This window comes from Rattus norvegicus, chromosome 9 (genome assembly GCF_021556685.1).
Source record: "Rattus norvegicus strain SHRSP/BbbUtx chromosome 9, alternate assembly SHRSP_T2T, whole genome shotgun sequence".
Taxonomy (NCBI): domain Eukaryota; kingdom Metazoa; phylum Chordata; class Mammalia; order Rodentia; family Muridae; genus Rattus; species Rattus norvegicus.
In genome coordinates, this window is record NC_141542.1 from 19,154,038 (window position 1) to 19,180,079 (window position 26,042).

At 42.6% G+C, this 26,042-nt stretch overlaps 1 protein-coding gene across 1 annotated transcript in view; it reads right to left on the minus strand.

Moving 5' to 3' along the window:
• Positions 1-353: 353 nt before the first annotated feature.
• The window catches only part of LOC148003405 (uncharacterized), a 36,971-nt gene continuing 11,282 nt past the window's right edge, over positions 354-26,042 (minus strand). Inside the window, exons 4-7 of the mRNA XM_087569133.1 lie at positions 7,622-7,781; positions 6,160-6,291; positions 5,308-5,491; positions 354-1,141 (exon numbers count right to left, since the gene is read on the minus strand). Coding sequence (XP_087425259.1) covers positions 1,136-1,141; positions 5,308-5,491; positions 6,160-6,291; positions 7,622-7,781 — 482 coding nt within the window. The 3' untranslated portion in view covers positions 354-1,135. The remainder of the gene's footprint in view (positions 1,142-5,307; positions 5,492-6,159; positions 6,292-7,621; positions 7,782-26,042) is intronic.

Below are 26,042 nucleotides of genomic sequence, written 5' to 3' on the forward strand. Positions count from 1 at the left end.
GGCTTTAAACTCCCTTATACCATATTTATATGTCCTGGGAGGTATTACAGAAATATTAATGTTTATCCTATTAATTTGGTCAAAACTCTCATCGACAGAGTATAATTTAGAGGTAACTATATATTTGACAGCAAGCATACACAGTGGGTAATGTATGCATGATGAAGTTGAAATTCAGAGTTGGAAACACAGTGAACAGTGACTGTATAAATGCCTGTGAATCTCAGTCTGACTGGGAAGTGATTTGATGCCCAGTCCCCATGAGAAAGCAGAGATCCATCCCTCCCTGATAGCTGTGGGACTTCAGATGTTGACACTAATGATCAATAAAGAAGGTTCTTAAGAGTGAAGAGTTTGAGATTACTACTTTATTGACCGGAATACATCCAATTTACTTGATAGTAACCAGATGCAGGTAGTCAATATATACAGTCTATATCCTTATCAAAATAGAAAAGCAAATGAACAAAACAACAACAGATAAATAATAAATCTTCAAATGAATAGAAGGAAAACCAAATAACCAAAACAATTAAAAATTAACCAAACTTTAAATAGAAGAATTGCGCTAAGTATTCTTTTGCTGCTCCTTTTGCAGAATAGACTTATAGCCTGTGGCTTGCCTTGGAGACATAGTAGACAAGCAGTTAGTGATGGTAACAATCTTTTCGAGAGGAGTGGAAGTAGGTCTGTTTTGTTGGAGTGGGGGTATTAAGGAAAAAGCCTACCAATACTGAGTATAAATGATATTACAGACTTTGTCACAAAGTCTTTCCAATGTTGTGAACTGATCTCCATGAAACTCTTCTGGATGACCCATCAGGACAAGTACAAATTTACCCATGCACAGTCTTTCTGGATGACCTGCAGCTCTTGATTGATGTGCATCAGCACTTCTCTGAGTCCCTCAAAAAGTACACACTTGTTGGAGAGGCTGAGGTGAAAGTACAGCCTATTCAATCCAAAGAAGTTAAACCAAAGGAGGAAAATGCAGTCCACAATTGCTATGGACACTACAGATGAGACGCAATAGTGGTGTATTTGCTGTGCACACTTAGTTCTCCTCCTGTAGCTCTTCTCTCCAAGGGAGATCTTGTCCTGGTCCGTGTCATGTTCGAGTTTCTGCTGGAGAATTTCAGACCTAGCAGAGCAAGGGAATAAAGATTTATTGAGTGGTTGTCAATTCAGCTCTCCCTCTTACATCAGCTCTATTCAGTTGGACAATCCAGCATGACCTGTCAGCTGAGGTCAGTCCCTGCATCCCCAAGTGACATAGAGTACCTGCGCTTGGATTTATATCTCAGCTTTTAACACTGCTAGAATTTGAACTGTGGACTATGCACTGTGCTGGGATTAAGAGAAAAATGAGCATTTTTCCCCACTGGTCCAGGTATATGACATTGAATAATAACATTGTAGCTATGTCTGAATCTGAGTTCAAGAGAGGTATGAGCAAACTAGAATACCATGTGGATTCCTTCTGGAGAACATGCCCAGAATTGAGGTGAAATTTCTGATTATGTTAGCACTGAAGGAACCCGTCTAGTTTCCATTTGTAACCACTGTATCTGCAAATACACAGAGAAGCCATCTCACTTCAAATTCATGCTCACCGCACAGATCCTGTAATCACTGAGAATGTGCTCCATGCAAATCTTCCCAGCGTACACGTGGACATTAGAGGTGATTGTCATGTAGAAACAGAACAGCACCCCTGCAAGTCTATGGCTAGTGTAAGGCAATTTGTTAGAGGACAGAAGAGAAAATGTCCTCAGATCTTTCCGGAGAGATCACAGGAAGAAAGGAGTAGAACATAGCAAGAAATGCAGAGGATCATATATATTGTTTCATGGGCAAAATTCTCATGAACTGTACCAGAACAATACTCTGAGTAGCTCCTTAGCTGCCTGAGGCTGAAATCCAGGTGGGGTGGTCATCCACCCAAAAAGGGTATTTATATAGGGAAAGGATATTCAAATGGCTTCTTCCAGCCTATGTTCCTACCTGAACATTAATGCTTAATGTAAAGATTCCCCAGGATTCGCTGGAGGCATAAAAACAAATGTTGAGTGGGATATGTACATAGTGGCCAGACCTATAGACAGCTCAGTCAGTGATGTGCTGTCCTCCCATAAACCGTCATAGACTCAGGGTTCTTTCCCCATTAACAATCTGGCTTAGCAAGTTCCAAAGGCCGTGTAGAGCTGTCTTGTTGCTCAGCAAAGGATCATATGTTGGTGGTGGACTAGACTCTTGTTCTTGTTCACTCTTTCAGACTTTCCCCAAAGTGTGCAACTTCTTCTAATCGCAGCTGTCTTTACCATAGCCTGAGTGACTTCATGCCCAAAGCTAGAATCATAGGAAATCTCCATAACCAGGATCCAAATCAACAAATTTTCTCCCCGTAATGTGATTGTTCCACAGATAATTTGAATAAGTAAGTAAAAGCTTGCATGGATTATCTCACACTGAATCAGAATCTATGGAAGGGCTCCATCGTATGGTACACTTTTACCTCTTGGCTGATGGACGTCTGGATAGATTCTCCTTCAAGGTTACTCTGGGACCACTACAACATTGATGCTCCCTAGTTGCAATGGCAATACCTACTCCTTGTTGTGGAATCACTGGGTTAACTAAAACTTCTGTTCCACTTTCTGAACATGGCTTCTCATAGGGCTACCTGTTCTTACACTGTCAGACCCATTTGAAGCTCATCATTTCTCCTAACCCATTGAGGCTGAAATTAACTGAGAGAAAATGATGTTGATCGACAGCACTTGCAGAATGCTACACAGATAACATAGAGGAGCGCTTTGGATTATCTGTGCACCTGAAGGGGTTCCTGAAACTGCCCTGTTCTTGCACCACAGCATAGCTATGGGACTGTTTCTGGATGACGATACAATTCCAAGCAACTCAAATTCTCAATGAATAAAATCCAAGCCAAACTCCCAGGGGAAGTTGTAGTGTGCCAAGGTAGCTCGAAAGAAATGGTAGCAGGCAATGTGGAAAGCAACCTTGGAGAAGACACAGTGAGTGACATAACCTTCCAGTGGGCTTTCACAATTCACAAAGAACAGAGAAGCAACATAAACTCATGGATTTTATAGAGAAGCCTTGCCTTTACCTCCCAGTACTCCATTCCTTTGATGTGCTCCAAAGGATTTCAATGCAGATCAGTAGTTTTGCCCCTAATCACTTGAAAATCTAACTTTACAGGTGTTTTTGTGTCCTCTTTTTGGGGGTTGCATTTCTAAAGGATTGTATTGTCCTGCTTCTACACCATAACAAAAAGGGACCTGCAAGCTCTAGGCCTGTACCATTTGTCACCCCTGTTAAACACGACTCACTTGAACATATTTCCACTCCTCCCCCAGACTTCACAAGATAATTCTGTTCTGAAATTTTTGGAAATAGAATAAATTAGTAATTTAAGTGTCCTTTTGCTGTACAGAGCTAGATGGAGATGCCAAATGACTGGGCAGCTCTATTTCATGTTCCATGGATGTAAAGTGAACGCTTAGAGTACTTTTCTCATGAAACTTGGAAATAGAGGGAAACACACGTTCACTACTGCAAACACACACACACACACACACACACACACACACACATATATACCCACACACACACCACACACACACACACACACACACACAAACACACACACAAACACAGACACAGAGATACACACTTGCATGCACAAATGAAAACTTTGCTCTTATGCAGCACATTTCCTGTTGAGTGAGGAATTAGTGGGAACAATGCTGTGTACAAGTCTCTTAGACACAAGCAAGATGTGCTGCCCTGGCCTGTACTCATTTCCACTTCAGGAAACCTTTCTATGCAGATACTTGCTGGTGCGACAAGTAAGTTACATGTTCTGCACAGATAGCCTAAACAACACAACATCAAATCCCCGAGAGAGAGATTTCTAGGAAAAGACTCCATCAAGCTCTATGCTGACTCATCATAGGCCCCTCACTAAAGCTACCCTGTTTCCTTCATAGAAGACTTTGGAAGCATCAGAGAAGACAGTGACTCACGGTCAGTTACCAGGAACATTTGACCACATTAGAGTTCCTGTAATATTAAAACAACCTCAATGTCAGTCAGAAAAAGGCTAAATAAATAACATACAGTGAATTTTCTGAAATGCAGCACTGTGTACAATATTGAGAGGGAATCTATCCTGAAAGAATGCAGTGCCCATGATATAGTCAGCAAAGCAATGTCAGCAGAGGGTTGCACTCTAGGATTCCATGCAATATCATGGGGAAGCCAATAAGACAATCCAGAACCTTCCCGGGGGATAACTCTGTTCAGGTAAAGTGAAGAAATCTAATCCTTATTTTTAAAATAGGTGAATGGTTTAAGAATGTGTTGAGACAAATAAGAGAGGGGGCTCATCTTGGAACTGGACGAATGATGCAAAGACTGCTGGCCAGCACAAAACAGGAAGCTTCATGTTTGTTGAGAGACCTAGGCTTAAAGGACTAAGTTAGATAATGACTGGACAAAACTGCATGTCATGAACTGGCCTCCCCGCATGCTCCCTAAGATGCAGGTCAGCACAGCAATGCACCTTTCTTGGTGAGAATTGGGGGTACATATGGATAACTTTGTTCTTGAAGTCTCAAATCTCTCATGCCAGCCCTCAGCCTTTGAGAAACCTTTTCCACATCCTTGCTCTTCTAACCAGCTTCAGGTTGTAAGGCCCAGTTATGAACTCTCCAGGAGCACTCAAATAAGACAGGACTGACATGCTGATACACAGGCTCTGTAGTTACCCAAGATCTAAGAAGCATGAAGTCACCATCTTCATATACAGGGACATGAGGGGAGGAAGAACAAAAGCCACCACAAATGACAATGAGAACCATTTCTTTGGCATTTCCACCAGGCTCTCCTCCTTGAAAACTACTTACTTCCTGAGTCTTACACGATCCCTGTAAAGAAAATGGGCTCTGGGCTTTTGCTTCATCCCTCAAAGCCCTGCTCTAGTCTAAAGAGGGGCTCCCACATAACACCCTCCATACATAATGACATGTAGTTCTCTGCTGTGTGATCAACCTATTTCCCTTAATGAAGTGCAGATTCTCGAAGAGCAGGAGCATTTGCTTTCCAAACATGCAGTTTCTTGAAAAGGGGCTATCTCCACAGAAAGCTTTGTAAACCATCACATGAATGAACACTTGGATGAGACCTAGGTCAGGACATGGATCAGTCAATAGACAGTTACATTGGTTTGTCTATGGTTATGGTAAGACCTGAGGACAACCCGACCCTGAGCCCTAACCCTACCTGCTGTGGCTTGGCTCTGGGGTCACAGATGTTCATTCCGGCCTCTTCACAGAGCCTCTTTGCCTCCACAGAGGATGCTGGCAGTGCAGTCTGCTCCACCAGCAGTTCTCTCTTCTCATTCAGCAAAATCTGTATATTGTTCTTCAATTGAGCTTGTTCACGCAGGAGGTGGTATTGCCTGATGCTGAACCACAAACAAAAAATGGTAATCCCAGCTAGCTTCTATTTGCCTGTCACTCCTGCAAGTCCAATCATCCCTTCAAGGGTCCTCATCCTCAGAAATCCCCAGAATAGAGCCACACTATACAAGTTAGCACCAATTAGAGGAGGTCAAATCCAGAGCACACATTAAACATGAATCAAAGTACTTCTGAAAATCCTGACACTAAGACGGTTTATATAAATCAAGGTAGAAGAGATGGTCCATAAGCGAGCTCGTATGTCCATGGTATGGTGAAACCATCTTCACGTTGTGGGGAAAGCCCGTCTGAGGGGGAGTTGAAGACCCAATAGCTATAGATTCTTTCCATGTGTTTCTCATGGATCACAGATCTTTAAATCTCCTGTCAGAGTCCTAGAGATTCAGAGTTGATTGATATTCCCATCATGGTGCAAACCTTTTCTATCTAGAGGAACTTTAACGGGGAAAATAACAATTGGAGGGTCTTCTACACCCTTCTCATGTAGGACAACTGAGTCCAAGAGCTAAAAATCCGAGACCCTTGCCAGGAGGCAGGCTTCTTGTTAAGAGTCAGACACTACAGAACCAGAGCCCTGACTTTGGTTCAAAGTCATACAGGACAGAAGCATTCCCTGCCTAGTGCTGGGTTCTCATCTCTGTCTGCGACTCACCGGTAGGAACTGTTCACTTGTATGAGCTCCTTGTACCTCTCCATGGCATCACTTATTGAGTTGGTCATCATTTGCATAGCCATCATTCTCATCTCATGTTCAGATTGAAGGACTGGCAATTCGACATGCAGCCTGGGTTAGGTCATGGCCAAAGGAACAAATAATGTTTTGAACTCACGATTTCAGAATTAGGTGAAATGTAAACAAAAATATATAATAAAAAATTTAAAATTCAAGGAATGGTGGAAGGGAAGAAAATGGCAAACTCAAAAACCAGACCAAAACCCAACAGTGAGACTCAATCCACAGAAAATATTTCTGTGTAAATAAGCAAACATTTGTTTTGAAATAAGGACTCCTTGGAATCCTGAGAGATATGGTTCTGCAAAGACTCACTATATAGGAGGGGGCAGAGCCTGAGAGCTGCCTGTTTGGGAATAACAACTGTCAAGACCACAGTGACCATTTCTAAGTCACAATAAACAATCCCTGGATAGTTAAAAAAATAAAAAAACTAAAGATCAAAGCAGGTGAAACAAATTAGGTGAAATCAGACTGTTCTCTCGATTACTTAAACTCAGTATGTACCACATACTTGCTCCTTCAAAGTATTTGTACTGGTTAAGTTTATTATCCCGGGCACAGGACAACAGAGCCACGGTACCAGTTGGAGGGACCTGACCTTCACGAGCTGGCCAGGTGAGCATGATGGAATTGACTAGTTCAGGAAGAAGATTCCTCCAGTCTGTGCCACAGCTTTGGGCCCAAGAGAAAGCTGTGATGACATTTCTCTTGTTTTGAAAGCAGGTATACTCAATCCTTGGTTTCTATCGTTACATGAATTCCCAGAGGGCATAACTAAGTTTGACAGGGAAGAGGATTTATAGCACCTCCTCCCCTCGGGAGAGTCCTGGGTGCCACCAAGGTATACAGAAGGAGCAAAGTGCTCTTTTGATCAGGGTGGGCCTCCACGTACTCATCACTATCATGACCTGCAAAGTCTTGATCAAACAAATCCTCAGACCCCATCAAAGGTCCCAGACGTCCTGATCCTGAGTAAACACCACATATACTTCCACATACATACATAGCAACCCATATCCAAACACATTTAGAATGCCAACTACATGCATGGAGGTGCCATAGAATCAGTGTATAATGAACAAATTCAGAGGAAAGAGTGATGACGTGCAGGCATTTCATTCACACACACAGTTGCAGCAAGTGTGAAAAGGTCCTTCTAGCTGTTGACAGAACCAATGCTAATCCAAGAGGCTCAGGGTCAAGTACAAAAGAGGTTGACCCTAAACACACAGCACCTAGCTTATCTCACAAGCAAATGCCTGCCAAAGCTCCTTAAAATCCAGAATGAGAGGTGAAACTTTCTCGTGCTATGAGTAAATCTTGAGGTAGCAGAGAGAAAGCGCAAGACAGTGAACAGGTTACTGGGCATAATGACTACCTGTGGTCCCACTCATCATAGATATAAAGATCCAGGATTTGATAAAGTTCATCCCTCTCGAATTGACACTTCTGGATTTCAAATTTGAGTTCCTCCAGTTCCTTTAGACACTCCTCTTGCTTACTGATGACATTTTGGGATGATGCCTTCCTACCAAAACCTGTAGACAGATAAACCCAAGTGAATTTGCATATTTGATGGACCATGGGCAGAATAGATCATTCTGAATCCGAAAAGGAGGTTGAGGAAGGGGAAATGGTAGAGACTGGGTGAATCCCTGAAAGAGCAGAAAAGCTTTCTTAAAGGTTGATTCTTAAGCTATGTCCCTCTTCCCAACCTCTAATGCCATACACGTGCCACACTCACTATTACACAACTCCCGGCACTGAAAGTTATAATCTGACTGAGACATAAACATCTGCGACATTGTTATCTCATATCAGATGTGGTGCAGATAATCCTGGAGTTCATAATGACTTCATAATGCTTAGCACCATCAAGCTCTAACCAAGTGTGGTCCAGCCCAAAGTGTCTGAGAACTCAATTCATGACTAGGGGTGCATCCTTCCTTGTTCTCGCCATCAGAGACTTCTGTAACATACAGTAATCTAGAGGATAAAGTGCTTCAACTCCCAACCATGGATGGTCACATTGTTAATCTCACAGTGCCTACTCCTGCCAATCATTGACACTCACAGTTAAAAAGCTTCAAGAAAAGACACTGAAGTCTTACAACTTTATGGCTTTCTCTCAAATTAAAGATCAGGAACTCCTGACTCTTGGTTTGCCTTTGAAAATCCCAAGGCTCCTGTTTGTAAGGCCTAGTCTTAGAAGGCACATCTCAAACCTACCTCCTTGAGGATGTTCCCCAACTCTGCCCACGACTCACCAAGCCTTCCCCAGAATGATTTCCTCCTTCTTGTTTCACTAGAGACGGGGTCAGCTTCCCTCTGACCTGGTGCGGTCTCTCCTTGATCAACACTTTCCTTCCGAAATAGCCTGAGCAGCTGGCGAAACATGCCTGCTTGTGAACCCAAAGGGAACTGAAGTAATATCCCAAAGGCAGTTGGTGTCACCACAACACTGGTGACATCACAAAAGATTCTAGGGATCTCTTAGATACAATAGACTGTCCAGTGAACATCTTACTGATGATGTCACTGGAAAATTCTATGGCCTACCTACTAACCAGCTTTCCCCACACTGATGAATTTCTGTGGGGAACCTTTCCTCCTGTCTCCCATGTGTCACTGGGAATACCATTTGGCAACCTCTATTTCAAAGCTAGATATGTCTCTCTGCTTCATTAGAAGGCAACAATGCTTTTGCTGGGGAGGGTTGCTTACAACCCTGATTTGGAGAACAGATTTTTCTTAGCACCCAAATCTCTAGGGGCCAAGGAGGGGGCAGTTTTTTCTTAAAAGTAAATCTACTACCCGAGACAATGCATGTGACATACATTTCGATTCTTAAGCTTTTCCCTTTTTGTGGAGGCCAATATGTTTCTTCTATACCTCTGAGTGTATAAAACCGAGAAATAGTTGATTAGTGTGCAGTCCTTGACAGCTGACATTGTTTCCAATTACATATCCATGTATTTCACAAAATCAATGGTCTATAATCCTATTTTTTTGCAATAAAAACTCCTTTTTCTTGGGAACATAGGGACCAACTACAGGGCATATATAAAATAATAAATTTCTTTCCCTTTTATATATTAAGTAGGGCATCCTCCCTTTCTCAAACATAACAAGAAAATTAAATTGGACGTCAGTGAGCAAATGTCAACTTGGAGCTTGTGTTACTACATTGTAACTATATAGCCATCACTTCTCCAATATCATTCTTCCTGAATAGGCAAGTCTAGGCATGAGAATATTGGGGGCTGCACCATGATCATTTACTCCTACCAAACATAAGAATCAGGAGGATGGGAAGGGAGTGGAATGGCCTCAGTTCAGGTTGAACCTCAATTTTAATGGGTCCATAAGTTCAGGAGGGAGTCCATTTGGCATTGTGATATATGGATTCTGTCTTCTTATCCTTGGTGTTATAATTCCACCTGAATGTGTGCTATAATGCCACTCCACCTCACAGATGTAAGAGTGAAAATCATGTCTGACCTTTCTGGGAAGAGCTCTGCCTTTTACTACCATCTAGAGTTATACAATATCACTTTACAAAGCTCAGAAGAGAGGGGTGCAGATGTGCACCCCTTAGAAGTTGAGGATCTTTTCTTCTAATTAAGGCACTTGTTTTTCCTATGTAATTTTTCCCTTCCTCTTTTACTAATGGTGGCTGACTTCTTTCCTGGCCTGAGGTAAACTGGAGTCCAATCTTTTGGATTACTGAACCTTCTATTTTTGAGATGACCAGCCCACCAAGGGTCCTACTGCATACAGAAGGTATGAATAAGTCTCATGGGCTGGAGTAAGTTAAAAACGTCTGTGACAACAAAGAACTGATTAAGAAAACAAGAGACCAGCTGCTCATCAAGATCACAGTTGTATGATAGTAAGAAAATGTGAATAGGGAATCAGGTGAAAAGATAAATTAATTAGGAGGTCATAGGCCTAGAAGGGTTAACCTTTGCTCTCAGTGGAGCTGCCATTCTTTCTGCCATTCCTCGCCCTCTGCCACAGGACCAGAGACTTCCCCAAAAAACTGGCTGGCCTTGCCAAAGACCTGGCAGGGCTTCTCCCTGTAGAATAGGAAATGCAGAGTCCATGAGGACTCACCAAGAGGTCTCCTCCACACAGGTTCCTTGTTGTCAAAGGGAAATGTTCCTGCAGAATCCTGCCATGGCAGCAGGAATTTCAACCTGGCTGCTCTTGGTTCAGCTCACTGGGTGCAGGCCTGAGGCCCAGGGGTATCTGGGGAAAGAAGTAGCAGGCACTACCTCACAGCTCTCTCTTTGTTGGATGCAACCGCTAGGATTGTGATGGGATTTTTTTTCTTTGTGTGTTTATTATAAATACCTACAAAGCTGATTAAAGTTGCAACATGCCTTCATACCCAGCGTGCAGAATGTTTTTAAATCATTGTTGTTCCTGTTGTATGTTTGGATTTTGTTTTTTCATCCCCTCAGGAAATTTCCCTGTGCTTAGAATGTTAAGCACGTGCTCGGGAGGGATTGATTATTCAAGTTAGCCAAAGTTTTTGTTCTCAGTATACACTCCACAGATGATGCCATTTCTTACTTTCAAATAAGAAAACAGTCATAGAGAAGTAAATTAACCTGTAAGCTATCACAGAAGAAACACATCACGATTGTGGAATGGCACCCCAGTATTTTGTATTTCCTAAGTTATTTTTATTTTAAACTTCTTTTTTCTTTTTCTTTTTTTTTCCTCATCATAGGTTTGTTTATTTTTTAAGAAGATTTAAAGCAGTGAGGTAACACAATGGAATTCTGTAATAGTCTACAACTACCATTGCATTCTGTGAGACCTTCCTGTAGAAAGAGATCCTACTGTCATTTTGGAATATGAGAAGTCATAGTAATGGGCAGACCAGTCTTGATAATAATACAATCTAGAATTAGTTTGGAAGCTTCTTTTGCCACCAGCATGCTTTCAAGCAGAAGCGCTTGAAAGAGCCTGGCAGAAGGAGGTTCATGTCCTCCATTTCTCAGAGCAAGTACCATCATGTTGCTGTAAACTTCATCCTCACAGCAAAAACAGTGATGCATGGTCATGCACTGTTCCAAAGAAATGTCCTGGAGATCCTGAGTTCTATACAGAAGGTGTGTATTTCTAACACTGTCCTGTGTATGGTGTATATATAGTGAGAGACACAGATGTATACAGAGAAAAGAAGAGATGAGAGTCCAGGAAAGATCATTGTTCTGTCATAGCCCTTTGCTAAAATCCCTGCCCTGTGGTAAACCAGGTCTGCCCCTTTACCTGTTTTTTTTTTTTTTTTTCTTTTTTTTCCAGAGCTGGGGACCGAACCCAGGGCCTTGCGCTCTACGGCTGAGCTAAATCCCCAACCCCTATTTTAAAATTTTTTATTGGGTTTTTTGGGTACATTTCATTTTTTTTAAATCCTTAAATGTATATTTTTATTCCTCTCGTCCCATTTACAAGGTGGAATTTCACCTGTGATTGTTAGTCCAGATGGTTTGGTCAATGGCTTAGATATCACCTTGGCCTAGTTTCCTTGGCATAAGCTGAGTTAGAAGCAGACTCAAAGATTCAGGACCAACAAATAATGAATTCCACTACATCTGGATACCTAGCCTCACAGCCAGGAAGGGACTGGATTTCCATTCACTATTTAAAAAAAATGCAGTTCATTAACATGTAAAAAAATTTCTCACGTATATTAAAGTGTTTACCATGGTCATACAGTTTTCAAATACCTGGCATTCATCTTTTTCCAAATCCTAAATTTCTTTCTTATTCACATTTTCTTTTTTTGATTATTTCTTAGTATTATTATCATTTTTTAAAATTTTAGTTTTTTTAATAGATGTATACTTTTTATTCAAACGTTATTCCGTTTCCCAGCTTTTGGTCCATAACCCCCCTGCCTTGCCCTCTCCCATAGGTATGGTCCCCCAATCCATGCCACTTAGAAACCCCTTCCCGGACAATCCCCTGCACTGAGGGTCCAACCTTGTTAAGAACAAGGGCTTCCACTTCCACAGGTGCCCCAACAAGGCTATTCTCTCCTACATATGCAGTTGGACCCCTGGATCAGTCCATGTATAGTCTTTAGCTAGTGGTTTATTTGGTTGGCATTGCTGTTCTTATGGGGTTGCAAGCGCTTCAGCTCTTTGAATCCTTCCTCTAATTCCCATAAATGGCGTCCTGTTCTCAGTTCAGTAGTTTACTGCTAGCACTAACCTCTTTATTTGACATGCTCTGGATGTGTCTCTCAGGGGAGATGTATATCTGGTCCCTTTCAGTAAGCACTTTTTAGCTTCATCAATCTTACCTAGTTTTGGTGGATGTATATATATTGGCCACATGTGGGGCAGGCTCTGAATGGCTGTTCCTTCGGTCTCTGTTTAGATTTGGCCTCCATATCCCCTCCTATGGATATTTTTGTTCCCCATTTTAAGAAGGAGTGAGAGCATCTGCACTTTGGTTATCCTTCTTCTTGAGTTTCCTGAGATCTGTAGATTGCATCTTGGGTAATTCTAGGTTTTGGTCAATATCCACTTATCATGAATGCATACTGTCAGTGAGGGGTGCTGAGAATCTGGAATAGAATGAGGGAGAAGAGATGTGAAGAAGGACTCCAAGACAAGAGTCTGATCAAGGCGACAATTTTATTTTTCCCCAAGGCTGAATTTGTACCATAAAAAGGGTAACAGAGAGAGGGGGGGAAGTAAGAAACATTTACCCACTCCAAGGACACAATATTCATGTGGTCAGGGAATCGGCTGATGTTGACAGGTTGTCAGAAAGGTCACAGGTTTGTCATATCTATTAGTCAGCAGGATGTTGGTTTTTCAGAAAGGTTACAGGTCATGACATTGGGTATCTTAATGTCACACGTTATCATATGATTATTCATCTTGACCACCACATTTGTATTAGTCTTCTGCAGCTGGCTGGGGATTTTCCATGAACCCAGTCATACTTAATGCTAACCATAATAATAACATCAATAATGGAGGGCTTCAAGGCCATCGCTCCCAACAGCATACCAAGTGTGTTTTTCTGTGATTGGATTACCTCACTGTGGATGATATTTTCTAGTTCTTTCCATTTGCCTATGCATTGAACGTAGTCATTGTTTTTGATAGCTTAGTGGTACTCCATTGTGTAGATGTACCACATTTTTCGAATCCATTCCTCTGTTGAAGGGCATCTGAGTTCATTCCAGCTTCTGGCTATTATGAATAAGGCTGCTATGAACTTAGTGGAGCATGTGTGTTGTTGTATGTTGGAGTATCCTTTGGGTATATGCCCAGGAAAGGTATAGCTTGGTCCTCAGGTAGTGGAATATTCAATTTTCTGAGGAACCTTCAGACTGATTTCCAGAGTGCTTGTACCAGTTTGCCATCCCAGCAACAATGGAGGAGTGTTCCTCTTTCTCCACATCCTCGCCAGCATCTGTTGTCACCTGAGTTTTTGATCTTAGCCATCCTGACTGGTGTGAGGTGGATTCTTAGGGTTGTTTTGATTTGCATTTCCGTGATGACTAAGGATGTTGAGCATTTCTTTAGGTGCTTTTCACGTATTTGATATTCCTCAGCAGAGAATGTTTTCTTTAGTCAGAACCCCATTTATTAACAGGGGTGTTTGGCTCTCTGCAATCTAACTTCTTGTGTTTTGTGTATACTTTGGATATTAGCCCTCTATCAGATGCAGGATTGGTAAAGATTCTTTCCCAATCTGTTGGTTGCCTTTTTGTCCTAATGACACTGTCCTTTGCCTTACAGAAGCTTTTCAGTTTTATGAGGTCCCGCCATTTGTCGATTCTTGATCTTAACACATAAGCCATTGGTATTCTGTTCAGGAAATTTTCCTTAGTGCTCATGTCTTTGAGACACTTCCCTACTTTTTAACTATTACTTTTAGTGTATCTGGTTTGATGTGGAGGTCCTTGATCCACTTGGATTTAAGCTTTGTACAGGGTAATAAGAATGGGTCAACTTGCATGCTTCTACATGCTGACCTCCAGTTGATCCAGCACCATTTGTTAAAAATGCTATGTTTCTTCCATTGGATGCTTTAACTCCTTTGTCAAAGATCAAATGACCATAGGTGTGTGGGTTGATTTCTGTGTCTTCAATTATGTTCCCCTGATCTGACTGTCTGTATGCCAATACCATACAAACTATTGCTCTGTAATACTGCTTGAGGTCAGAGATGGTGATTTCCCCCAGAAGTTCTTTTATTGTTGAGTATAGTTTTTGCTATCCTGGGTTTTATATTATACCAAATGTCGGCAAATTGCACTTTTTACCATTTTAAAGAATTGAGTAGGAATATTGTTGGTGATGGCATTGAATCTGTAGATTGCTTTTTGCAAAATGGCCATTTTTTACCATATTCATCCTGCCAATCTATGAGCATGGGAGATCTGGACATCTAAGATCTTCTTCAATTTCTTCAGAGATTTGAAGTTCTTGTCATACAGATTTTTTACTTGCTTGGTTCAAGTAACAGCATGTTATTTTATGTTATTTGGGACTATTGTGAAGGGTGTCATTTCCCTAATTTCTTTCTCAGCCTGTTTACCCTTTGAGTGGAGGAAGGCTACTGAATTTTTTGAGTTAATTTTATACTCGGACAGTTTGCTGAAGTTGTTGATCAGATTAAGTAGTTCTCTGGTGGCATTTTGGTGTTGCTTAAGTAGACTATCATATCATCTTCAAATATTAGTGTTTGATTTCATCCCTTCTAATTTTTATCCCTTTGACCTACTTTCATTGTTTGATTGCTATGTCTAGGACTTTCAGTACCATATTGAAAAAGTAGGGAAAGAGTGGGCAGCCTTGTCTTGATTTTAGTGGGATTCCTTCAATTTTCTCAGTTTAATTTGATGTTACCTAGGGTTTGATGTATTTTGCATTTTCCTATATTTAGATTCAGGCCTTGAATTCCTGATCTTTCCAGGACTTTATTAATGAGAGGGTGTTGAATTTTGTCAAATGATTTCTCAGCATCTAATGAAATGATCATGTGGTTTTTTTTCTTTGAGTTTTTTTATATGGTGAATTTCGTTGATGGACTTCCGTATATTAAACCATCCCTGCATCCTTGCCATGAGGCCTACTTGATCATGATGGATGATTGTTTGGATGTGTTCTTGGATTCAGTTTGCAAGAATTTTATTGAGCATTTTTGCATCAATATTAATAAAGGAAATTGGTCTGAATTTCTCTATCTTTGTTGTATCTTTGTGTGGCTTAGGTATAAGAGTAATTGTGGCTTCATGGAAGGAATTTGGTAGTGCTATGTCTGTTTCTATTTTGCGGAATAGTTTGGGCAGTATTGGTATGAAGTCTTCTATGAAGATCTGATAGAATTCTGCACTAAATCCATCTGGTCCTGGGCTCTTTTTGGAAGGGAGATGTTTAATAACAGTTTCTATTTCTTTATGAGTTATGGGGTTGTTTAGACGGTTCATTTGTTCCTGATTTAACTGTGGTACCTGGTATCTGTATAGAAAATTGTCCATTTCTTTCACATTTTACAGTTTTGTTGAATATATGTTTTTGTAGTAGGATCTGATGATCTTTTTAATTTCTTCAGATTTTGTTGTTATGTCTCCCTTTTATTTCTGATTTTATTAATTTGTATACACTCTCCGTGATCTCTGGTTAGTATGGCTAAGTGTTTATTTATCTTGTTGATTTTTTCAAAGAACCGGCTCCTGGGTTTGCTGATTCTTTTGATACTCGATTTTGTTTCTTCTTGTTTGATTTCAGCCCTGAGTTTGATTATTTCCTGCCTTCTACTCCTCTAGGGTTTATTTAATTTTTTTTCTAGAGCTTATAGGTGTGCTGTCAAGCTGCTGAAATATGCTCTCTCCTGTTTCTTTTTGCAGGCACTCAGCTGTGTGTTTTCCTCTTAGCGTTGCTTTTATTGTGTCCTATAAGTTCGGGTATGTTGTATCTTCATTTTCATTAAATTCTAAGAAGTCTTTAATTTCTTTCTTATGTCTCCAATGACCAAGTTGTCATTGACTTCAACCTCCATGTATATGTGGACTTTCTGTACTTTTTTTTGTTATTGATCAGCAGCCTTAGTCCGTGGTTTTTTGATAGGATGCATGGGATTATTTCTATCTTCCTGTATCTGTTGAGGCCTGTTTTGTGACCGATTATATGGTCAATTTTGGAGAAGGTACAATGGGATGCTGAGAAGAAGGTATATCCTTTGGTTTTAGGGTGGAATTTTCTATAAATATATGTTAAATCCATTTGTTTCATAACTTCTGGTAGTCTTTCTATGTCTCTGTTTAATTTCTGTTTCCCTGATCTGTCCATTGATGAAAGTGGCGTGTTTAAATCTCCTACTATTATTGTTTGGTGCAATGTATGATTTTTTTGAGCTTTAGAAAGGTTTCTCATTGTTTAGGGACACAACTGCTATATACTTGACAAATATAGCAATAACCCAGAACATCCGCAGGAAGCCTGTGACCGTTGGCCACATGAGGATGATTGTCTTTCAAAGTTCATCATGATTTTTGGTAAGATCTTCCGCGTAATTGGTGGCTTGGCTTCCCACAAACATGTTCCAGTTGTCTACAATCTACTCCTTGGACAGCATCTCATGCTTGTTTTTGTCTGACTCATACACCAGATGCCGGGCCTCAGCCTGTGCATGGTCATAGTCCTGAGGGAGGATCCAGTGGTGAATCTCATTCTAGTCCAGCTTCCCATCCTTGTTCAGATCTGGGAAATCATTGAACTGCTCCCCAGACAAAACCCAGTCTGTCTTAGGGCAATTGTCCTCATGGGAAAAAGATGGCCACAATGTACTCATCCTGGTCCACAAAACCATTCCCGTTCTTGTCGATATCCTCCAGGGTTCCAGAACTACAATCTCCTTCATATGTTCTAAATCCTCTTAGTGCAGAAAAGAAATGAACCCATCCTGAGTAGCTGTCAGGTCACCGTCAAGGCCTTAAACCTCCTCTCATCTCGAGGAGGCAACTTTTTAAAGTTGTGAAGAACAGAGCTATCTTGGAATTCAGCAAGGTTTCCCAGGTAGTAGCCATAGGTGGCCTGCTTGTATTCTTCCCAGGAGATATTTTCATCTATGTCCCTATCATAATCCTTCCAGAGTTTAGCCACATTATGGTTGATGGATATTTTCTGTACCTGTTTGATCCAAACTTTCAGGTCTTCAGTAGTAACAAGGCCGCCTCCATCACTGTCAATTGGATCAACAATTTTCCCCAGCCTCTCCTGCTCTCGTCCAGGCTTAGCTATCAAAGTCTTGGAGTCCTCCTTGCCCAGGAAGACCTCATGATCGTACAGGGAGCTGTGCTTGTTCTCTGGTGGCCACTCGCCCAGCTCTGAATCGGGACAAACCATGTGCTCCTTGCTCATCATGCTCTTGGCCCTGAACGCCAGGATCAGTGCCAGCAGCAGCCCATGGAGTGTCCCAGGCTGACACCATGCACCACAGTCACGATCAAAGGGAGGCAGCAGGGAAGTAGGGGCTCAGAGCAGCTTAGCCACTGTCCATCCCCAGAGAGGGCTTTTGTTACATGCCAAATGTTATCCCTTTTCCTGGTTTCCCATCCACAAAATCCCTTATAGCACAGCTCCCCCTTCTACTATGAGGGTGTTACCACATCCAACCAAACACCCAGGCCTACCTGCCTCCCTGTTCTGGTTTCCCCTACGCTGGGGCATCAAGCCTTGACAAGACAAAGGGCTTCATCTCCCATTTGTGCCCAAGAAGGCCATCTTCCTCTACATATGCAGCTGTAGCCATGGGTCTGTCCATGTGTACTCTGTGGATGGTGGTTTCGGCCCTGGGAGCTCTGGTTGTTTCTTACTGTTGTTCTTACGGGGCTGTAAACCCCTTCAGCTCCCTCAATCCTTTCTCTTACTCCTCCATTGGGGACCCTGATCTCAGCTAAATAGTTGGCTGCAAGCATCTGCCTCTGTATTTGTCATGCTCTTTACCCCACTCTTTTGAGCAGATAACAACAGTGCAACGAAGATTTATTGTCTTGGAGTGATGATCTGTAGACAAATAGATGATTTCTTAATTCTTAATGATGGTTCTATAAGAATTCCTAAAATTAGATTAGTAATTTTAAGCTTTTATAATAGGACTGCTATCATGTTTTCTCTGGTAATCAAAATTGCATTGAGAACCCTGCCTTTCTTAAAGTGTCATGAGTTAATTGCTTCTGCAATACCAAGCAGGTATCTACAAATTAGAGCCCATCCTAAGAGGGTATAAACCAATTAACTAAGGGTCATAAAAAGAGAACTAATGATTTACTATAGGTGCAAGGACGGAACATACATAATTGACTGGATTTGCCTATAGGTAATTTCACTTATTCTTTTCTCATAAAAATTACAGCTTTTAACTCTCCATGAATGTGTAGAGCCAGTGACAGATGGTGACGGTTTATCCTGATGATTACTCTTCATGGATATGCATGTAAACATTCCCTGTCCTAAACTGATTATCCAACTTATGATTTGAATTCCTGTGCAAACTTGTGGTGAACTTTTCACCATGTGATGCTGTGTTCAGAAAGATATACAAATGCTGAGGACAAAGAGAGAGAAAGCTTTTTAGACAGAATTGAACAGAACAGAACAGAACTCAAGAAGAACTTAGAAGTAAAGGCCTAGCGTTGAGAGTAAGGCATTGAGAGTAAGGAAATTATTGTGTCATAAGAGCAAGATGAAAGGAGATAAGAAGAAGAGAGCAAGGAGAACCTTTTAAACCAAACTTTTTGGAGGCAAACTTTTGTAGAAATTTTAGGAAAACTGAACAACATAGAAATAAAAGTTAAAATCACTGCTCTTCAGTCAGGCTCACTTTCTAGCCTCTGCTCTTCAGTCAGGCTCACTGGCTAGCCTCTGCTCTTCAGTCAGGTTCACTGGCTAACCTCTGCTCTTCAGTCAGGCTCACTGGCTAGCCTGTCCTCTTCAGCTGGGCTCACTGGCCTATGGGGCCCTAGCACATTGCTTAACCATCTGCTCATGACTGCCTGACCACACTGATCACCTGACCGCCCTGACTTCTTAAAGTCATTCTCTAGAAAGAGCACAAGAAACCAAAGAGAAACACCACAGGGACCTTTTACAATGGGCTTTTTTCAACCTTAAGTACTTTCGTTATTTCTTTAGAAAAGTGAAATATAATTTCTGTAATTCATATGGCCAAGAGAGCTGTGCAGTAGTCATAGCTTTATGGAATTTGGTGCTAAATCAAAAGATTCCTTTATTCCATTACAATGTTATCTGTATGTTGTAAGATGTATCTTTGGAAAACACAACACCAAATTCCTAAAATCTAGATGTTTTAGGACATCAGCTCATGGAGAAACATAACTGCTTCCTATCTAGAGTTGCCTTTTTTGCTATACTGCAGGTACAATCAATTTTCCACACTACTTCCATGATATTCAAGAATGATTAAGAGAAAAATAAGATGAACATAATGGCCAGAAAGGGGGTTCTGTCAAGTTGTCTTATGTGGGACAAGATACCAAGCTATGACTGCTAAGCCTAAAACCATCTGTTCCCGAAACTGACAGAACTTACAGAAAATACATACTTTCTTATCATTCCTCTTCCCCGATGGTCAGAGATTTATTGAGCACCTACTACTGAAAGAGCGTACCCCAAAACGGGGTGGGGCGCCCCCAGGAATCACGAGAAGCCATTCTTGACGTAACAGCAAGAGGTAGCTTTATTAACGAGATCCCAGGTCTTAGCGGGATCCCGGGTCGACACGTATCTCACACAGGAGACAGAGGAATCAACCCCGAGCTTCTAAACTCGGGGGTTTATATAGGGGAGGTAAGGGGCATTCGCGAGGTTACACATGATTGGTCAATTCAAATGGTGCACGGTTAATTTTGGCGCGAAATGACATCAGCAAGGAGTATGTGTTATCTAGCAGCTCAGCAGGCAGGTAGGGTGGCTCATCTCACTCAGGGGGGTGAAGGAAGAAGGGGAGGGTGTCCTTGGGGAAGGAAGGATGGTCAGTGTCCTTGGGGCTGATAGCTGGTTTGGCAAGTCCTATCTCTGGCTCTCTCTCAGGCACATCCGGTCCTGCACATCCGGACTCTGACAATGAGCAACCTTTATGAAACTCTAGTTCTGCACATTCGGGCTCTGACAATGAGTAACCTTTATGAAACTCTAGTTCTACATTCCCCACTTCTTTTTTTGTTAATAGTTCTAATCCTAGAACTTCATGGAGAACTCAGCTTCATCTAGCATAACAGCTTGGTATTGTTGTCTTAACATGAGGATTCTAACCTGGACACTATCCAAGCCTATCCACCAAGGTCATGACTAGCTTTTAGAACTTCTAAGCTTATACAGACTGTGATCCCTGAGGCACAGTCCCAAGAAGTGTTAAGAGTACTAACATAGGCAATGTTACATCATTTGTAATGGAAATCAAGCCTATCCCACACCTATCTTGATAGAACCCAGGACAAACATGACTGAATTTCCCTCTAGGTCCCAGCTCTCAGCCCCAACAGCTAGTACACGGCTGGTGAGGGCTGAGAATTGACAGCTCTCAGGGTGGTCAGCAGCACCAGGTACGGTCCTTTCCAGCGAGGCTCGAGTGTCTGGGCTCAGTGTAGCTGCAACCTAGAACTGATGGGATGTCTCAGGGGTCTCCGGGGCATAGGCTGCTGTCAGCTGTGAGCAGATTTCTTTCTGTATCACCTGTAGGTCTTTTAGCCTGGCACAAAAATCGTTATTACTATGGCACTATGACATGTTGGTTCAGTAACATCATCTAATACAGTTGGGGGGGGGGGGCTGAGGCCCCATATCAAAGGGGGTAAGGCTGAATCTGGAAAGGGTATTTCTTGCTCTGAAGAGAGCAAGAGGAAGGAGTGTCACCCAGTCTGCGCCAGTCTCCATGGTTAATTTAATTTGGTCAGGGTCTCTTTTAAAATTTTATTTATTTACTCTACCTGTCCTGAACTTTGAGGTCTGTAGATACAATGTAATTTCCAATTGACCTCTAAATACTTGTCCACACCCTGGCTTACCTTGGCAACGAAAGTAGGGCCTTTGTCAGACCAGATTACCTTGGGCATTCCAAATCCGGGGAAGATTTCTTCCAGAATCTTCTTGATGATTGCAGAGGCCGTCTCTCATTTGGTGAGGAAAGCTTCTATCTATTCCTGAAAAAGTATCTACAAGCACTAGGAGATACTTGTGATTATATTTTTCCTGTTTTATCTCAGTGAAGTTCACTTCGACTTTTCACTAAACTCTCTAGGTCTCTTTGCCCTGTTTGCTTGCTAAGCATTCACTTATTGACATACCATATACTTTCTACTGTCTCTCTGGCTAAAATCTTAAAGTCTATTACATACACTTAACTACTTGGATAAACTTTTTATCTCCTAAATGAGTCCATTTCTGTATTTGGCAAAGTGAGTCTTTTCTTTGTTCTCTGGGGAGTATAGCTTTCCCCTCAAGTGTGCCATTGTCCTTTATCTTTTAAGCAATTTGGGCCTTTTCTAAGTGAGGCCATCCCTTAGTCCGATCCTAGTTCTCAGTGGCTGTCTCTTGCAGGCCTGCAACCAGGATAGGCTCCTGCATAGCCATTTCCCCAGCCACTTTATCTGCTTTGTTACTGCCCAGTGCCACTGAATCTCTTCCCTCCTGATATCCTGAGCAATGAATAGTACTCACAGTTGTTGGCTTCACCAGGGCATCCAAGAGATGGTAAAGGCATCTGCGGCACTGATGTACTGGGGGGTTGAGGTTCAGCCATCCCAGATGACGTCGTGTTGTCCACCACGGCAGCACCCACTTATCTCTGACCTTCATGTTCCCGTCTGTAGACAAGGTAGCCTCGGCCTTCAGCAGGGGTCAATCAACCAGTCGCAGAGGTCTTTTCTCCACCCATGGGCTTCTGCCAGTGCTTGACACTCGTGCTGTGGTGGCTCCAGGTCCAGATTGGGCAGCAAGGTGACCAGATTGTCCCCAACCAGTGGAGAATCTAGTCCATGGCAGCTGACCAGTGGTCCCATCTTTTGGGACGTTCTATTCAAAGGCAAAACATCAGCCACTCTATCACAGTTTAAGTCCTGGATTGGGTGATAATTGTTAGTGCCCGGCTGGCAGGAATGATGTGTTCCAGGCAGAACAGGACTAAGTCACACATCTCCCAGCATCAGGTACTGGTGCACTGAGACAGGTCTTAAGCTCCACATACACAGTCTGTAGATATGCATACACATGGCCTCACCCAGCCATTTCAGCCCACGCAAGCCATTTTGGAGAGCAATTTTCTCATGAGCAAGGGATAGGGGCAGTCAGGGATGACCATGAATTAGTGGGTGGGTTACCCGGCCCACGCCAAGGTCCACTGTTCTTCGGGCAGTCCATAAGTATTGTTCGTTGCCAGTAGCCCCTTGCACTCAAGGTCTTTGGATATTGGCCCACTGGGGGGCATAGGAGCACAGAGCATTGGGTCCCTGTATCCACACTTCCCTTCTTTCTCTATACATAGCCAGCACTCTAGGACCAAGAGGCTCTCCAGTGGCCCCTCTTGTTCTTCTTGGGCAGTCCCTGACCCAGTGTCCTTTTTTCTTTGCATTAGGCACACTGATCTTTAGCCAGGAATTCTCTTCTGTTGCCAGGTACTATCTTCCTAGGTTCCCTAACTACTGTGGCCAGTATATGTTCCTCTCTCATCTTTTATCTCTCTTTAGCTCTCTAATTTCCTCTTCTTTTTTGTCTCTTTTCTTCCCTAGCTTCCTGCTCTTTTTACCTCTTTCATTCTTTCTTTCTTTTTTTTCAGTCTCTCTGCATCTTCTTCTACAGCTATTAGGTGCTGTCCACTTTTCTGCACAGACCCTGAACCACGCATCAACTTATTTTCTCTGCAACTTACAGTAACTCTCTCAGTGACTTAGCTTAACCCTTCAAATTTCTGTAACTTTCTCTTCATATCCTTTCCTTATCTTAGCCAGATTGGTGGGGCATTTTCCAGCCCCTCAGAGACCCACCCTTGGAGCCTGGCGGCAGACCTGGCACTCCCTACCTTCAGGCATCTGAAGAGAGCAGGCAGAAGTGAGGGCCTTCTATCCGTGTTGGAACCTTTTTTCTGGCCTCCAGTAGGATTCTGTCTTTCCTCAGTGGTAAAGAAAACCTGTAACAGTTACTATCAAGCATCTCAAATGGGATGGTGAGAAAACAAGAGAATCTTGTGAAGAGGGCAAACAGCATTTATCTCTCTTCAGTGTCAGCTCCGTGGCTTTGCCTCTCAAGAGAACCAGCCTCCAAATGACACTAGGCTTTTAGTAACAACTAATAACAAAAGGATGGAGAAATGGTTAGAACCTGGTTGCTAGATGCCAGGTGGCTGACAAAAGAATCATAACCAGTTCACCTGGGGCTATCAGGACCTCAGTAGTAGCCCTTTACCAAACTGTCTCACTGGGTTTAAAGGCCCTTGGAAAAGAAAACATTAATCCTGACCTTGGCCACTGCCAAAGCCTGATTTCTAAATCTTGACTGGCAAAACAAAACAAAGTTCTTTACAGCTTGTTGAATATTCTTTGAAACTATTTTAGGGGCTCTTTTTTTGTCCCCCAACCTGGGGCATTTTAACCATAGGGGCAGGAACTGGCTGCTGTGGGGATAGGACCAAAGGCACTCTTCATGTTAATGATGACCAGCGAGAAAATTAATTTAGTGCTGGAGACTGACTCCTCCCTTGGAATAAGGCCTGTAGATAAGGCAGGCTTCCCTAAAGAACTTCTCTTAATGAGCGCTCTCCTTCTGTGAGCAAATGTCAGAAATTCCTTTCTTGTTCTTGTTTACCTTATAGCCCCACCTAGCTCTCAGCCTTTTTACATCATTCTTCCTGTAGCATTTCTAACACAGCCTGTCCCTTTTTTTTTTTTTTATTGCCTGTTGACAGCATTTCTGATCTTTTAGGCAGCTATGCACTAAGTGTCAAACCGGCTGAAACTCCGCCTTTAAGATTCCTTACTCCCAGGCAAAATTTAAATCTTCCCCAACTCATCACCGCTGGCTGCGAGCACAAGCACAGATAAAACACTGTTTTACAATACCACAGAAATCAATCCAGACAAACAAGACCAAGACAAAGCATCCTATAACCAATTTCCACAGATGCCTGGTACCTTCAGTAGCTGGCCCAAACTGCAGCTTAACCTTAGCTGCTTCTGGGATACCAAACACAGGAATAGAATACAGACAACAGACACTAACACATCTAAGCACACTTGTCTGTGCCTATACTCAAATAGGCAGCCGAACTCGACCTCCGAAGTCAAGTCACAGTCAGATCTTTTTGACTGTCCGTTGCCGGGTCCTCCCGACAAAATTCGGCTCGTGGAACGTCTCTCACGCGTCCCAGATCCAGGACCTGACAAAGGCTGGCTCGTGGAACGTCTCTCACGCGTCCCAGAGCCTGCGCGATTGGGGTGTCCCCCGGTGCGCTTTCTAAAAAGGAAAAAAAGAAAGAAAAAGACTATTCGGAGTAGGAAACCCTTCTACTCACAGGCGCCTGTCCGGAGCGGGAAACCCTTCCACTCAAGTACACTCAAATACGGGGCAGGGAACCCATCTGCCCAAGTGTACTGTCTGTCCCGGGCAGGAAACCCTTCCGCCCGAGTGCACTCAAATACGGGGCAGGAAACCCATCTGCCCAGATGTACTTGAAAACGGGGTGCACTCAAATTCCGGGTGGGAAGCCCTTCCACCGGAGCACACCCAACTTAAACCTTAGACCATGGCACAATACACAGTACGAGAAGCACAACGTACACACACACACATACATACACATACACAGCAGCCGCTTTCAACACTCACACCAACGTACCTCCAAGTGGCATTTGGGATTCCAGGGGGTCACGCTCCGATCCCAGACGAGCCCCCAAATGAAAGAGCATACCCCAAAACGGGGAACTGCGTCTCTCGCTCCGATCGCGGGGTGGGGCGCCCCCAGGAATCACGAGAAGCCATTCTTGATGTAACAGCAAGAGGTAGCTTTATTAACGAGATCCCAGGTCTTAGTGGGATCCCGGGTCGACACGTATCTCACACAGGAGACAGAGAAATCGACCCCGAGCCTCCAAACTCGGGGGTTTATATAGGGGAGGTTAGGGGCATTCACGAGGTTACACATGATTGGTCAATTCAAATGGTGCACGGTTAATTTTGGCGCGAAATGACATCAGCAAGGAGTATGTGTTATCTAGCAGCTCAGCAGGCAGGTAGGGTGGCTCATCTCACTCAGGGGGGTGAAGGAAGGGGAGGGTGTCCTTGGGGAAGGAAGAATGGTCAGTGTCCTTGGGGCTGATATCTGGTTTGGCAAGTCCTATCTCTGGCTCTCCCTCAGGCACGTCCCGCCCTGCACATCCGGACTCTGACAATGAGCAACCTTTATGAAACTCTAGTTCTGCACATTCGGGCTCTGACAATGAGTAACCTTTATGAAACTCTAGTTCTACACTACGATCCTAGCACTGTGCATCTAAGGGTGTAATGGCAAATCAAAAACTCAATAAAAAGCTTAATTAAGCAATAAAGAAAACTGAACCATAATTTTGAAACTCAGAATTCAATATAAGCAATACCACCATTTCTTTAACTGGTGATTTCTGAAAACTTCATCATTTTTTCCATGGGCTTCTACAGTAATGATACTCAGTCTCGATTTTGTAAGTCACAAATAGGCAACTCACACTTCTTTCTTGGCTCCCACAACTGTCAAAGGGAACAACATTGTCG